Here is a 15,105-nt window from a genome sequence, read left to right as displayed (position 1 = left end):
CATAAAAATCCATTTTTGTGAATATGCCCATCTGGGTCATGGTGGAGTCAGTGGAACAGAAGCAGCGCACATCAACAAGACAAATTTCCCTCCACATTAAAATCCCAGTGAACCTTTATTGGTCCCCTCAGCAAACTCTAAGAATATATTTACTTCTATGAAGAGCAAACTTTCCTGCATTTTGTGGGACGTTACTCAGTTAAGTGACCTGCAAAGAAACAAAAATTAATGGTTTATGGCCAGCACAATCAGGAGATCATTTGGCCATCAGGCCAGTTGTTCACACATAAGCAGAGCAAAATTGGTGGTTCTTTCAGTGGAAAAAATGCATGTTTAGCCATCCCAGCATTCTTTAATTCTGAACTTCACTGCAGTGCCACTGTAGGTCTCAGAATTCCTGCATGTTACTGCTGAGACACAGTTAGTGCCTCCCCGGGAGGACCACGGGTCAGCTGGCTCAAGAGACACAGAGCTCACGAGCCCAGTGCTGCTCATGCCTTTGTTGGTGCAATTTTGTAAGGGACAGAGAGGTTTCATAGCCACCTGGCCATGCTGAGCTCAGAGCAGGGGAGCATCTCCTGGTAAAAAGAGCTTGCCTGCTATTACCGAGGAAATTTCCCCTGTGCTCTCTTTCCACAAAGGTGAGAACATCTTTAAGATTAGATTTTTGCTTCTGATGTAATTGATTAGTTTTTGCCTACTTCTGTGAGCAGTAGTATCTTAGAGGGAGCTGGGAAATGCTCTTTGCTCAAAATCAAGACGTTGAACCATCAACTTTCTGCAGAGAACTGCAGGAGGCTCAAACTCCTTCAGAGCAGGTAGCTGAGGAGGGACATGTGAGTCCCTGCCTGTCCTGTCAGGGAGGGATGCTGCCGCCAGGAGAGAGGCAGTGACTGCTGACTGCCAGGCCTGGCTGCTTTGGAGCATGTCAGGAGCTCAAAACCTGTGTTCCTCTCAGAGCTGTGATATTCTTAATCCACTGCTTGGCAGTATCTTGTTTATCTTGTTTCAGATAGGGGTGGGCTGCCTCCTACTGAAGCTTCCTCAGTTTGGTAAGGGAGACATTGCTGTCTCCAGCTACCTGGAGGGAGGTCGTAGTGAGCTGGGAGCTGGTCTCTTCTGCCTGGTTACAAGCGAAAGGACAAAAGGAAATGGCCTCAAGATATGCCAAGAGAGGTTTAGATTGGGTATTAGTGAAAATTTCTTCACTGTAAGCGTTGTCAAGCATTGGAACAACATTCCCTGGCTGCCCACGGAAGTGTTGGAGTCACCATCCCTGGAGATATTTAGGAGACATTTAGATGTGACATTTAGTGACATGCTTTAGTGGTGAATTGGTAGTGCTGGGTTAGTGGTTGGACTTGATGATTTTGAAGGACACTTCAGACCTAAATGATTCTGTAACTCTATGTTGTAGTGATTATCACTATAGCCAGTGGTGGTGGGTTGACTGTGACTGACAACTAAGTTCCACAGTGGGAAAAAAGCTCATGGCCTGAGGTAAAGCCAGTGAACCACTCTCCCAGTACAGCAGTTTAGTACCAGCTGCAGTGACTGCTGGAACTGATATGATTTCGCTTTACCTCCTAATTGTTAGCAAAGAGAATTCCCTTCTCCAGAAGTCTCCTCACTGTCACTGCATTTCCTTCCACAGGCGCTGTGCTCAGACTTGCACAGACATGTGAGTTTTGCTGCAGAGGTTGCTCCCATTAAGCAATTGTAGCCAGAGCTCCCCCAGTTGTTAGCAGAACAAGGAGATGCTGTGTTTGTGAGATCACAACTATCAGCCCTGTTTTACGATTTTTATGAGCATTAATGGAACAAGGTTTGGGGACTGAAGGAGAAAATGGAATATGAAAAGGAAAATGAAAAGAGGCTGTGAGGAAAGCATGTCATTTCTAAATGAATGCTCTGTGCAGAGGAATTGAATCTTTTCACAGCTGAAAATGGATCTTAAATCTGATGCCCTAGCTTGTTTCAGCTTCTGTAATGAAATAGAGTTTTCCTAATACCCTGTGACCTGAATTTCTCCCTGCTTTATGGGTGCTATTCCTTGACGTACAAACCTGTATTTTCTCAAGTCAGCATTTGATGATGGATGTCAAAATACAGGTCATGTATTATGCATATAGCATTACCGATTTAAGGTGTTTACTTGTCAAGTTGAGGAAATTCAAAAGTGTCACATTCACTGAATCTGCACAGCTGTCACTTGTAGTTTTTCATGCCTTTAAATGAAAGTTCTGATAAAGCAGGTTAGTTTCCTGCACTTTTTTTTTTGTTTGTTTTCTCTTCTGGAGGAAAAAAATAGACAGCCTGTGTATGGAAATTAGTTTGTGACTTGGGAGCAGGAATGTGTCTTGAGGGTGTTTGATAGCACACAAAACCCCCAAATATTTCCTCTTCCTGAAAACATTCCACAATTCTTATATTTCTAGAAGTGTCTGAATTAAGTACGAGCAAGAAAATTAAATTATCAGATACTTCTCACATCTTTCAAGACAGTAGGATGAAAAATATTAAGGCATGAGTCTATTTTTCATTCAAGGAGAAAACACAATCCCTTTAACATGCTTCCTGCATTTCAGACTGAATGCACTATGTGTGCAGTGTGCAATTACAGAGCTTCTGACAGTCTGTGTCTAACAAAAATGCCACATTTACTTCAATCTTCTGACGCCATCCCAGGAAGACAAATATTCTAAGGGTTAGAGAGGTGGCTACAAATGGCCTCTGATGGAGAGTGTGCGTGTCTGTGTATGTGCACGTTGCAGTGAAGGGGAGGCAAGAAGAACCTGCACATTTGGCTGAGTTACATTCACTAGCTTACTTCTATTTGCTTTTAACTGGCAGGGAAATACTGCTGTGCTCCTACCACCTGAAGGGCCTGATTCACTAGGAGGTGGTTTAGGAAGTGTGTCCTGAGATGTGGGTAAGAGGCTTCAGGAAAAAAGGGAGAAGCAGAGCCTCCAGGGATACTCCCAGCAGTATAATCCCTGGAGTGCATGAGAACAATATTAGTTTTGTTTATTTTTATATAAGTGAGCATGAAAAGTCATCATGTTGCCATTTTGACTTGTAATTCAGTGGGGGACCCAACTGGGCCTGCCACCTTAACTGCACAGGGAATCTGCAGCTACCTGAGCTTTTTCTAATGTGACAAAGGCTGTATCTTGCATCTCCTAAACGAATGCATTCCATAATACAATGCAAGACACTGGATCCTGCTGCAGAAGGAGGTGTCACACTAACACCCACCTGTCCTCAGATAGCATTTCCTCCCCTTGGAGTTCCACTTCAGTTTTTCTGCTGTTGTGAGAGAGTCAGTGTTACCTGTAACTTACACGGTGGTGACTGAAAGACATCTGTCAGACTGGTGAGCCTGAGGAATCTCAGGCTCTGCCACGAAGAGATAAACATTCAAAGGGCCAAAAAAGCTCTCAGTCATAGTGCCAGATGCAAGGAAATATCTGCAAACTGAAACTGGCTGGGACCACAACTCCCTGTCACCAAGCTGGTCTTTGTGAGTTCAGCACCACAGGTGGTGTGACACGACTGACTGTTAACATTTCTGATTGCCTCTAAGAAATCTGCTTTATAAAGATTTTCTATCCACTGATGATATTATATAGAATTTCTCTACTGACTTAGGTTTCCCTATGGCAATGTTTTTGTCTTACAAGCCCGTTGAATATATCATATCCACTTCTTTTCTCCTGAGGAATTTCTTCACAGACTTTTCACTCTCTTTTTAAGCTATCCTGTCTGTACAATCACAATGTTGCATCTAGTTTTCTTGTGATAGAAGTAATTCTTACCAGTACCTTCTGCAGAGCTAGGGAAGTCTCTTCCCAGTGATTCTAGTTTTATTACCTGTATATTCTCAGTGCGATACAGACAAAACATAGAGATAGATGAATGGAAGGAGAATATTAAATCCCATTAAATCAAGAAGCCCAGATCTAGTGGTCCTTGTAGTTTAGGGGCAGTTTAAGAGTGATGTAATTATCACTGGAAGAGAACTGTAAGTCCTTAAGACAATATAAACCAGTACGAGATGCTAACAACTACAATTTAGTTTAGAGATTTCCTGGTCTGTAAATTGGTCCCCAAGTAGAAGGCAAGGTATCATATAATCATTCTCTGAATTCAGTACCAGGTGAATGTATCCATGAATTTAACGGAGTGAAACAATTTTCACACCTGCAAGAAGATAGTGAATTTAAGTCAGGAATTAATTTAGCTGTGAATAAGTTAAGAATAAGTGTATGGAGAATTCAGCACTAGTGACAAAGGACCAAAGGTCTGTCACCTGGATGTCAGGTGTGAAGTCAAAGAACTTGGAAATAATATTGAAAGAAAAAAAAATGGAATGTCTTTTTTTTTTTTTTTTAAGTGTGTTTGAAGTAAACTTGGCTCAATTTTATTCCTAGCAGACAAATATTTATGTAAAAATGCTGCCTTGATATTGGTCTATTGGTCTATGAAACCATAAAGTCACTTTCTAGCTTTACCATCACTTCTGCAATGACATTAAATGAGCATTCACATGTTTTCTATAGCTTTACTGGAAAAGGGGGATGGAATGCACTAGTCAGTCTCAGTGGTGAATTTCCAGGCCTGCTATTGCATGAGCTTTTGTATAACTACCCATTTTTCAGTACTTACAATCAAACTCCAAAAGGTTTTGCTTGGGTATTTTTTGTTTGAAGGAAAAAAAAAAAAATATAAAAACACTCAATGTCAAGAACTCCATTTCAAACAGTAGGCAATCTGGCTGAAAACAGTCTTTTTTAAAGGTGAATGTTGCTGGTCTCCCAATTTTTTTTTTCTGTGACTGCCTTCCAACGTGTTTCTTCTTCCACCTTTATTTCCTTCAAATTGTCACTCTTTCCAGTTCTTTTCAAGCAATCCTCTCACATAACATTTGAAAACCTATGTCTCTTTCCTTTCATCCTATCTTTTTGTCTTGTAGACTGGACCCTTCCATCCCAGTATTCCTACAATTGTAGTCCTCATAGAAATGCATATTATAGATGGTACACATGAAAATTACAAAGACCCTACTATGTGTGGGTGGTAGTGCTCTTGGAAAACAGTTGGATAATTTTAAATCTTGACTACTGCTCAAACCTAAAACTGGCTAATGGAAGCAGTTTTTTCCTCATGGTTGTATTACCATTTACAAACAGTACTCTTTAAAATCTTAATTGCTGTTTAAGCAAAGGTTTTTGCTTTGGAAAAGTTTGTTTTTTGGTGGTGGTTTTTTGTTTTTTTTTGTTTTTTTTTTTTTGTTTTTTTGTTTTTGTTTTTGTTTTTTTTTTTTTTTTTTTTTTTTGCGTGTAGTTTGTACTCTGTAAACATTCTCTGTTTTTCCCTCTTCTTTTCATTTTTTTTCCTTCCTTTTAGGCTTTACACCTCCAGGGATGGATAGGACATCTCCAGACAATAGTCCAGTCCATGGCCTTTTACGTCAACCCTCCATTACAACAGGAGCCAACATCCCTATTATAACAGAGCTAGGTAAGAAAAGCTAAAATATATCCTTCAAATGTACATTCCTATGTCTTTTTCTCACTTTCCTTGTTATGTAGATACAGAAAAATTACCCATACTGTTACATTTTCTCTTTTGATAAGTGTTTTAAATTACTCTCTCAAAAGAAAGTTTAGGAACAGTTGATTCACTTTATTTGAATAACTGAAATAAATTTCCCTCCTTTGGGTTTTCTCCATTTTCTTAAATAAATATTCTATCAGACAAGATGATTTTTGCATAGTGTAACAAACAAGCAAGGGTCTTTGGGCTAAGATTAGAAAAGGAAAAAAGGCCAGAGTAAGTGTAAGCAGATATTTCCTGTGTATTTAATCAATTGTAAGAGGCCATTTGTTTATTTCTTCATGGTCCAAAACTGTTTAATCATGTGTAACCAAACTCTGTTTAATAGTATGAGATATTTCACTCCTGAGAATATGATGATGGTAGGTAACTAGACTCTGATTTCCACTCTAGCTGTGGGTATTCATGTTGTCAAGCGGTGTGATGTGAAGTGCAGAAGCTGTTCTGTTTCTTTCATGGCAAATACAAACTTGATTTGTGGTCCTTTGTCCTTCTGTTTTCTTTTTCAGTTTTATTTTTTAGAGCCTTACCTGTCTTTTTCCCTTACTTTATTCTCTTTCTGTACTTTCTTTCCCCCCTAAATACTTTACTTACTAGCTAAGCCTGGCAAACTTCTGCCTTTGGTTTCAATCAGTCAGGAAAAAAACAGTGGAACCCACATTCTAATGATAACTGAACTGGGTAAGAAGTGCCTTTTTCCTTCACATCACTGTGTTATTTTCTGTTGTTGTTCTTACTGTCATCAGCTTTTCCTTTATTTATCTGGCTGTATCAGAGGGGCTACCCTCATGGCACTGCTTTGAATGTGTTTTATTTGTGGTTCTGGTTGAAATTGACTGTCTTGTTCTGGTCTTCTTAATGATTTTTTTTCACGCAGCATCAGTAAACCTTTGATCACACTCGTCTGACCTGCCGGCTGTTTTCATAGCACCTCCTCACCAATTCATTTTTTTTGGCCTAAGTCCCCACCTCCCTGGCCCTCACTCTCCTACACCAATTTCTTTCTTCTTTTCTCTTCTTTCTCTTTTTTTTTGTTACTTCAGCCCGTTGTCAATTTGGTGGACATGCCTTAGCAGCTTTTCACAGGAAGTCCAAGAAGAAGTAAAAGATACCAGAAAAAACCCCAAGCATCATAATTTCCCTCAAGCTATTTTTTTTTTTTTTGTTTATTTTTTAGAGTAAGGCTTTTTCTCAGAAGCTCAGGTTTTGAAGCTGTAGAGGAGCAGCCAGGCTCCTGCGTGGTTCCCTCTCAACACAGAGTGCTCTCACCAGCCTTTGGAGCAGCGTTTGATGAGCTTTTCCCTATGGCACAGCACCACCCGTTGGCACCCAGCTCTCCTGGCCCACAAATCCCAGTGTGCTAACTTGCACCAGGAAGATAAAGATGCTGAGGATAAACACAAACCTGCAGAACTCATGATAGATTTTTAGTGGCTCAGGAACTGACCCCACGCATGGCTAGCACAGTGTCAGGTGTTAGTCTGCCCGATGGAAGTGGAAAAAGAGTGCTACTGTCAATGGTGCCTACTCTCAACTAGCAAATTAAACTGAGATGCAAGCTGTTCAAAAAGTACATTTTTCAAAAAGTACAAAGGCTTTCAGACACTATATTGCTTAAAAATCTACCTAAATTGATAGGTACTGTACTAGAAAAAGAAGTATTGTGGATCCTGGTGTTTTCTTGGATGAAAGTCTTCTGATTACCAGGGCAGACCATTTCTCCTATTACAGTACTAAGGTGTTATGTTTTAACAATTACATCAGGAGGTGCAAAGACAAGAGTTTTAAATTCTCCCCTCATCTCATTTAGACAGCTATTATGAGGCTTTATCTGCAGTAATTCATGTTTTGTAAGTTAAACATAGCAAGCACAGTAGTATAGAGAGTTTGGAAAAGGAGTGGATGTACAAGAAAACTATATGGGAAGAATTGAAACTGTATGAGAAGAAAGATCAGAATAGTAGGCGGAATCATTTCTGGCTTTAGAAGACTAGAGCTGAAATCTGATCAAGTTAACAGCAGTTCTCATGTTATTTTCAAAGTTTGCTGGGTTGGCTCAGGAGACGTGTTCACATGGGGAATAGGGATATCATCAGTGTGTGCAGTTTCAAATGCTCAAAAACTTTTTCATTTCCCTTTCTTGCATGGGAACTGAAATTAATTTGTCATTTAGTAAGCTGAAGGGTATTTCAATGGCATAGCTAAGCAGTCTGTGCGTTCATGCCTGAGGGAGACTAATATGGAAATGAAATATTTCATGAAATACAATCCACTTGATACACTGATCTCAAGGAAACAACTCTTTTTAGTTGGAATGAGTTGGAGGCAGAGGGCTTAACTGTGACAATGAAATGCCAGAGAAAGTCAAAATGACAAATACTACTTTATTTGGGCTTTTCTCTGAAACAGCCTGATTTAGACTCTTTTTCACACTGGCTAATGTAGAATTTGTGGCTGAGAAAGTGAAGTTATAGAGACAAATATTTGAACAAAAGACAGTGCTGCAAGAGAATAACTGCTCATTCATTCAGATAGATGCATGTTAAAGGGACAGTTTATCCTCTTTTGAGCCCTAAGTGCATTAACACCACTCCAGCAAGAATCACAGCAGCACATCTAACAGATGCCTGTGGGCTATATCAGAATTTTTTTGACAGCCTCTATTTTACAACAGGGTTCTAACTTTGTATCTTGTGATAGAATTTCACATTAACTCTACATGCATACAGCCTCAGCCAATATACCAAGATTGTCTCAATATACAAGTTTATCATATATCTCATTTTGAGCGCAGGCAACTGGTGCCACGAAGCTGCTTTCCAGGAAAGGGATAGGAACATGTCAAGAACAAGAGTGTCACCTCTTACAAGCAAGATAATGAGCAACAGATTTTTAAATGCACATTTTCACATCCATCTTGATTTCGTTTTCAGTGACGTCAAAGACACAAGTCTGTGTTTCCAGACATATGCCGTTTCTTTTTCTTTGGCTGTGTGATGTGTTAGGTCACATGCTGGTGACCCAGAAACATCTTTCGTTTCCACTCTTAATATTATTATTGTTATTTTCAGTAAATGATTCAAATGTTCAGTTCTTGGACCAAGATGATGATGATGATCCCGACACAGAACTGTATCTCACTCAGCCTTTTGCTTGTGGAACTGCATTTGCTGTCAGCGTGCTGGACTCCCTCATGAGCGCAGTAAGCAAACAAATCTTTTTCATTCCCTTCCATCAGACTTGCTGTGAAAGAGAGTGGAGGTGTAGAGTCTTTTCCAAAAATAGGCAGAAGATGCTTTTTTCTTAGTGTCAAGAGAATTTTGTAGCCTAAGCTAGGTTATTTTCTTAGTTGGACACTCTAACTGAGATATCTAGGACTTCCACAAGTCCACAATTTTGTAAGGAAACAGTCTCATGTCAGGTTTTAAGAATCATCCTTTCAAAAAACAATTGTCCCTTCTGCCTAAAATCCAGACTCAAATTCAGTGTGTCAGTCCCTGTGCTCACCATTCTTGTCAGACAGCATCAACTGTGTTTTGAGCTTTTAATTTCCTGTAGCCATGAGCAATGCTCTGAGTATGAGTGCTGGGGGACACTGGTAGAACTCCACAAAAGCCATTGTACACATCTCATGAACTCTATTTGTGTGAAGAGAGGTTATCCTCTCTTTTTCATAAGAATTTCCTTATTAATCAAAACTTCAGTGCATGCCAGAAACTACAGATGGTGGCCCTTGGTTATGTCTACATTGGGGCTTTTGTTTGCAGCCATAGCACAGTTCTGAAGCAAGCCCCTGGGTCATGCTCCTTTTCATCCTCCTCATATTGGCCAAGCTTCCAGACCAGCCTTGCTCTGTGCGAGCTACACTTCATCCAGAGGGACCCTAAACTCTGCTAGATATAGCAAGGACGTAGTCTTTTTAAAATCTGAGCATGGGCTTTCTGAGCTCCCCATGGAATAAAGTTCATAGGGCTGGGAAAGATCTGTTGTAGACACCAACTAACACCATATATGAGCAGATGCATTTCTCTAAAGGAGCCAAGTCTGACCTTCACCTGAATTCAGAATGAAACTTTTTTGCTTTTAAGAAAAATGTGTAGTGATCTTTATGATTTATTATTTTATTTGTATTTCATATTTAGGTATCTGTATTTTGCAGTTTTCCCTGCTATATTTTCCGTATGTTCGATCCACACATAAATGAGTCTACACAGATAAAATTTTATTATATACATTATTATATAGTTATTATATAATTTATATAGTCACATTATAAATGGGCATAATTTAACATGAAGGTTCCAAATGTTTACTTAGAGCTGTTTATCTACTCCCATTATTATCTAAGTCAATGTCTCTGAATGTATTGCTCAGTAGGGCACTTCAGAATCAAGAACAAGTAGGGTTAATCCTTCTGGTTGCCACAGAAAGAGTGAGATACTGTGGACAGTATTGCTTCCTTGTGCAAAGGTGTCTCAAGTAAATAATAGTGATGCAATGAAAAATAGGTACAGCATGCCTGTTCAGAAATTCTAGTGTTTTTAGTTATTGCTAGCTTTTATTAACTCTTAGTTTTGGACAACATGCCCTCTGTTTTTGCAGTTCCATTCTATAAAAGTCCTTTTTCTGAACATTTTCATGTCTAAGTGGTGATATTATGTGTCAGGGACAGTGCAGCCTGAAGCCCGAGAAATGTGATAACAAGAGTAGAAAATTCTCAAAAAAATACTAATCAAGAAGAAAGGCAAGGATTCAGTCAGTTAGAATTGTTCACTATCCTGTCTTTTCTTTAACCAGTTTTCTGATCAGTGGCAGTGTTATTTTCTCTTTATTCCTCAAAGGCCCAGCAAGGAGTTGGAAAAGAACAATTCTTCTTGACCACTCAGAAAGTGTAAAATGTGTGAGATGCTTTCCCTTTACTATCCATATTCTCATGGGGAAGGTGTGTTATCCTTTTACTTCTTCTCCAGGGAAAAGAGTGTTTCTCACACAAACTAATCTGTTTTCACTATGTTATTTCTTACCTTTATTATCTTTTTTTCCTGAAGTACACTTGGTTTTAGCAAACAGCTTCTATTTCATGTGTCTGACTTCATACTTTCCAGTATGGGAAACTGAACCCCAAATCCTAGCTAAATTGTGAGATCTGTAGGCATGCTTTCATCCTATTAATTGCACAGGAATTCTGTAAGAAGTATATAATGTGTGCTCTGCTGCCTTTTACCAGCTCACTTGGAGACAAGTATATAGTTCATTATTCTATCTACTTAGTGATTCAGTGGGTTTTACTGCTTATTTTTGATAGAAAAATTCCATTTTATGATCTCTGTTGATATCTGTGTAATGAAAATTGCTTATATAGTGTACAATGCAAATTTTCATGAACTGCTCCTTTAAGAATCAATCGCTTCCCACAGTAGTGGGGTTTTGTAGTAAAACAAAAGTCAAATAATAGCCATGCATACAGTATTATTTCTGATCTGTGGGTCATTTGAAACATGCATATAGATGTACGTGTAGGAAAAAAGCTACAAAATATATTCAGAATAATTTACCTAAGTATTTCATTATTGGACAGTAATAATAATAATAATAATAATAATAATAATAGTTCTACAGTATTCATCAGTATTAAATTATAAATTTTTTTATAGTTTTGTAATATTGAAGTAATTTAACCCAACTCATGAGTCTCAGATTAGAAAATGTGGTAACTTTCTAATTCAAGTCTGACTGCTGGAGATCTTTACATTCTGCTGGTTTAGCATTATTTCCTATAAGATGACAGTACTAGATATTTTAAGTTTGAAATTTTCTGTTATTTCCTTCTTTCAAAGGTAAAAGGCTTAATGTAGTTTAGTTTTCAAAGTGCCATGTACTGGTCATCCCAGTTTGGCTTTGCAGCAAGGGCAATATTTCCCACAAGGCCAGGATTCACAGTGCAGTAGCTCAAACACCATTGCTCAGAGGACAATAACCAGCTCAGAACCTGCTCTGTGTTGTTGATGAGTTGGGAGCAGTGATCTCACCAGGTTTGCTTCAAGAGCTTTACTGTGCTCTGTGGGAAGGCTCTGGGCTTGGTTCATGTTTTAACTCTGGCAGAGGCCATTGTTAAAATGCTCCAGCTAATCATTGCTATGTCTTTGAAGAGACATCTAGTGCCATCAGGTACTTAAATGCCTGATATATTAATATTTATTTTGTCGTTGCATATGCAAACCCAGGGAAATAATACACATTGTCTGTCAGTCTCAAGGCAACACCACTTCTGGAAAGCAGAGCATGCCTTTCACTAAGTGAAATGTAACTAAAAAGTGTGGGATTGGAAGCATCTTTTAGGTTATGTAACTGGTTTTTAAAAATGTTATCTTCAGCTATAGAAAAGTTATGTGACATAGGATAGAGGAGCAAATATTTGAGCAGAAGGGCTTATTTCTGGGTCTTGTTGAGATAGTTATTCCATAAAATCCTGTACATGCAAGGAAACCAGTTTTCAGCACACAGAACCTTCAAAGGTTTGAGCAGTTGTCCTGAGAGCCAAAGCTTCCCCATTCCTGCTTTTGGCACTGAAGCAGTGCAGCAGTGGTGGCAGGCTGGGGTCCCTCCCACACCTGCACTGCGCCAGACCCAGGTGCTGCTGGAGACAGGTGATACCACTTAACATTCACTACCCTGGAATCCCTTTCCGTGTGCCAGAACTGCAGGTGTTGATTGTTTTCTGTATTACCAAATCCTACATTTTCTTCATATAAACAGAAGTACAGAATGGAAGAAAATCATTAAAACATTTAAAAATAACTTTTCATTATGTCCCATACTCAAGAATTCTCCCTAATGGATCCTCACAGTCTTATTTATATAGAAAAGAAACTATTCTAATCTTTGTTATGAACACAAGACTATTTTCCATGCAATTCTGTTCAGAGAATTAGTAAACAGCATCTTGTAACTTAAAGTGTCCCAAACTTCTTTAAAGTTTGGACAATAGTTTCAGAATTAATAGATTTTCAAATGCTGAAATGCTGTTATTTATTGTCTGATGTTTATTCTGTCTCAAAGACCCTTTTGTTATTGGTTTGAATTACTGATGTTAGCTTAGTCGTTCCTCAGGTTTGGATGTATATTATTCCTCCAACTCAATGAGAAAAGCAACTTAAAGTATTTGTTTGAAAGTGAGGTTAAAAACCACATGTGGTGGAGGAGGAGGAGGAGGAGTCTTCTTAAAAGAAATTCATTTTAAAACCCACTAGCAAACACAAAAAAGGCAGACATAACTTGAAAAATGAGAATTTTAGTGTAATTATAAATGAAAGGCAAAGTGCTATTAAAGTTAAAGCAATATTATTAAAAGATGTGCTAATTTTCAGTTAAATTTTCTGTAGAAGACCAATTAGTTTAAAAGACATGACAGCATTAACTGCAAAACATAAGCACTCTGGTAATTATACTTTAAAAATGATTGAACAAATAGGAAAGCATCCTTGAAACATTTGAAAGAGCTGCACTACAATTCTGAAGCAAAGGCTAGGTGGCACTGCTAGCTCAGATATCTGTGTCACAATTTCCTTGCTATTTACCCAGTTTCAGTGTGTATGATGCATTTCTTTTTTTCTGTGTTTAGAATACACCTATTTCATGCTCTCATTCCAGATGCTGATTAAAATGGTGTCACACACATGTCCAGTGTGGGGTTTGGTTAACGACGATAGCAAACAAGTATTTCTTCAGTTTTGATTTTACACTCAACAAAAGGGATTCTTTGCCATCACTGGAAAGTGCCTTGTTACTTTAAGTACAACAGCACCTTTCCAAAGACATTCTGTAGATCAGTTTCTTATAAGTACTGGCATATTCAGGCCATGTACCCTCCCACAGAGCAAGTAGAAGATCACACTCAAATTAATTTCAGTGTATTATTATTCCAGAGGAAATGGATATCAGCTAGTTCAGCTTTTCAGTGTTCCCCTAGTTCCAAACTGGCAAGATGTAATGAGGAGTCTGATTTTTGTGGCAATCAACAGCATGGGCAGACAGCTTTTTCTTGAGGAGTGCTAAATACTTTAGTACAGAAGGAAGCAACCCTGTTTAGTGAGGGTGAGAAGTTACAGCTTCCTATTCACCCATCTTTTCTTGCTTATGGTTGGACATTTTCTGATCAGATGCAATGCTGCAGCAGTTTGTCCTGAAACTTGGAATATTTTCTCCCAATGATTGCAAAAAAAAAAAAAAAAAAAAAAAAAAAAAAAAAAAAAACCAACAAAAAAAACCCCCCAACCAAACAACAACAACAAACAAAACAAAACAAAAAACAAACAAACAAAAAAAACCCTTAAAAAATAAAACAAACCCAAGAAATATCTTTTGGCTGCATTCATCCATCTGATTGAATGGTGCCATCCACATCAGTCATGGTGTGAAACCCAAATTAAGCTATTGTTCCACAATAAATGCTGCTTCCTTTGCTAATAAGGGTCTTAGCTTTGCCTTAGAGTATGTATAGCACAGTTGCCAAAGAGGGTGACTCTGATTTCATCTCTGGGACATCAAGAAAGAAGTAATCATGCCTGAATGTCTTCTCTCTCTCACAGTGGCAATTCCTATTAAACATCATGTAATCGCTCCAGATTACATTCCTGCAAGGGGTCACATTGATCTTTCCATAAGTTAAGAGAGGTTTCAGTATTACACTTGAATTGTTACCCAGTGCATCCACATGTGTAAGGGCTGATTTGAGATCAGCTGTTGATTTAGACTGGCTGAATCTTCATGAACCTCTGCCTGTGTCAGACTACTCCTTACAATATGCTTTGTAGCTAAGATATGTAGTGCCTTACACAGGTTAACTTAAATAATTGGAGTTGATGAGATGCAAGTATTTGCTTTAGGGCATGTATAACAGTAAGAATATGTTCCTCTCATTTTAATTTAGTCAACAGGTGAATGGCATATATGCCTATGTAAATAAGCAGAGAAGCTTGAAGTTAGGAAACTTCAATGTAAATTGAAAAACATTGCTGCGTAGAACTCATTTTCTTCTGTTTTATGTGTCATCTCCAGCAAACAATGAAACTGAAATTTCGTTATACAAAGAAAGAATATCAAAGCAACATGGATAGGAAGCCAGTTCTGCTTTTTGATCTCAGGATAAAATATTTCAACCTCTACCTCAGTTTACCCATGTATTAAATGCAGTTACATTATATGGCTAGAGCAGTGAATTTCATTGAAAAGTATTATTTTAAAAGTCTTATCTTTAGACAACAAGCACTGTTGGAGAATTCACTATTCATTTTTACTTGGTTGGATTACAGGCATTTGTTATAAGTCCTAAATTCAACAAAATCCAGAAATCTAGTAATGTCAATCCTGTGTACTCTACAGTGAGCTCATTTTTTCCTTTTATGTTCCTTGCACTTTCAAAGCTTCTGAAAACTCAGACATTGGTGACATTATAAGTGACAGTCTTTCCTTTTTTTTTTGTTCAAC

The 15,105-nt window shown here is 38.4% G+C and overlaps 1 protein-coding gene across 19 annotated transcripts in view; it reads left to right on the top strand.

Moving 5' to 3' along the window:
- KCNMA1 (potassium calcium-activated channel subfamily M alpha 1) overlaps nt 1-15,105 on the top strand; it is a 402,334-nt gene that overhangs the window by 373,015 nt on the left and 14,214 nt on the right. For 10 of the 19 annotated variants that reach the window (XM_063163857.1, XM_063163855.1, XM_063163854.1 and 7 more), the window contains 2 exons: nt 5,410-5,523; nt 8,691-8,821. In XM_063163857.1, the coding sequence (XP_063019927.1) occupies nt 5,410-5,523; nt 8,691-8,821 (245 nt within the window). Of the gene's footprint in view, nt 1-5,409; nt 5,524-6,216; nt 6,301-8,690; nt 8,822-15,105 lie in introns of all 19 variants that reach the window. The other 9 variants (XM_063163853.1, XM_063163852.1, XM_063163851.1 and 6 more) reach the window with 1 other exon arrangement.

The sequence above is a fragment of the Melospiza melodia genome, chromosome 9 (assembly GCF_035770615.1).
Source record: "Melospiza melodia melodia isolate bMelMel2 chromosome 9, bMelMel2.pri, whole genome shotgun sequence".
Classification (NCBI taxonomy): Eukaryota; Metazoa; Chordata; class Aves; order Passeriformes; family Passerellidae; genus Melospiza; species Melospiza melodia.
Note: the sequence above shows the minus strand (reverse complement) of the source record. Positions and strands in the feature narration are given on the sequence as shown.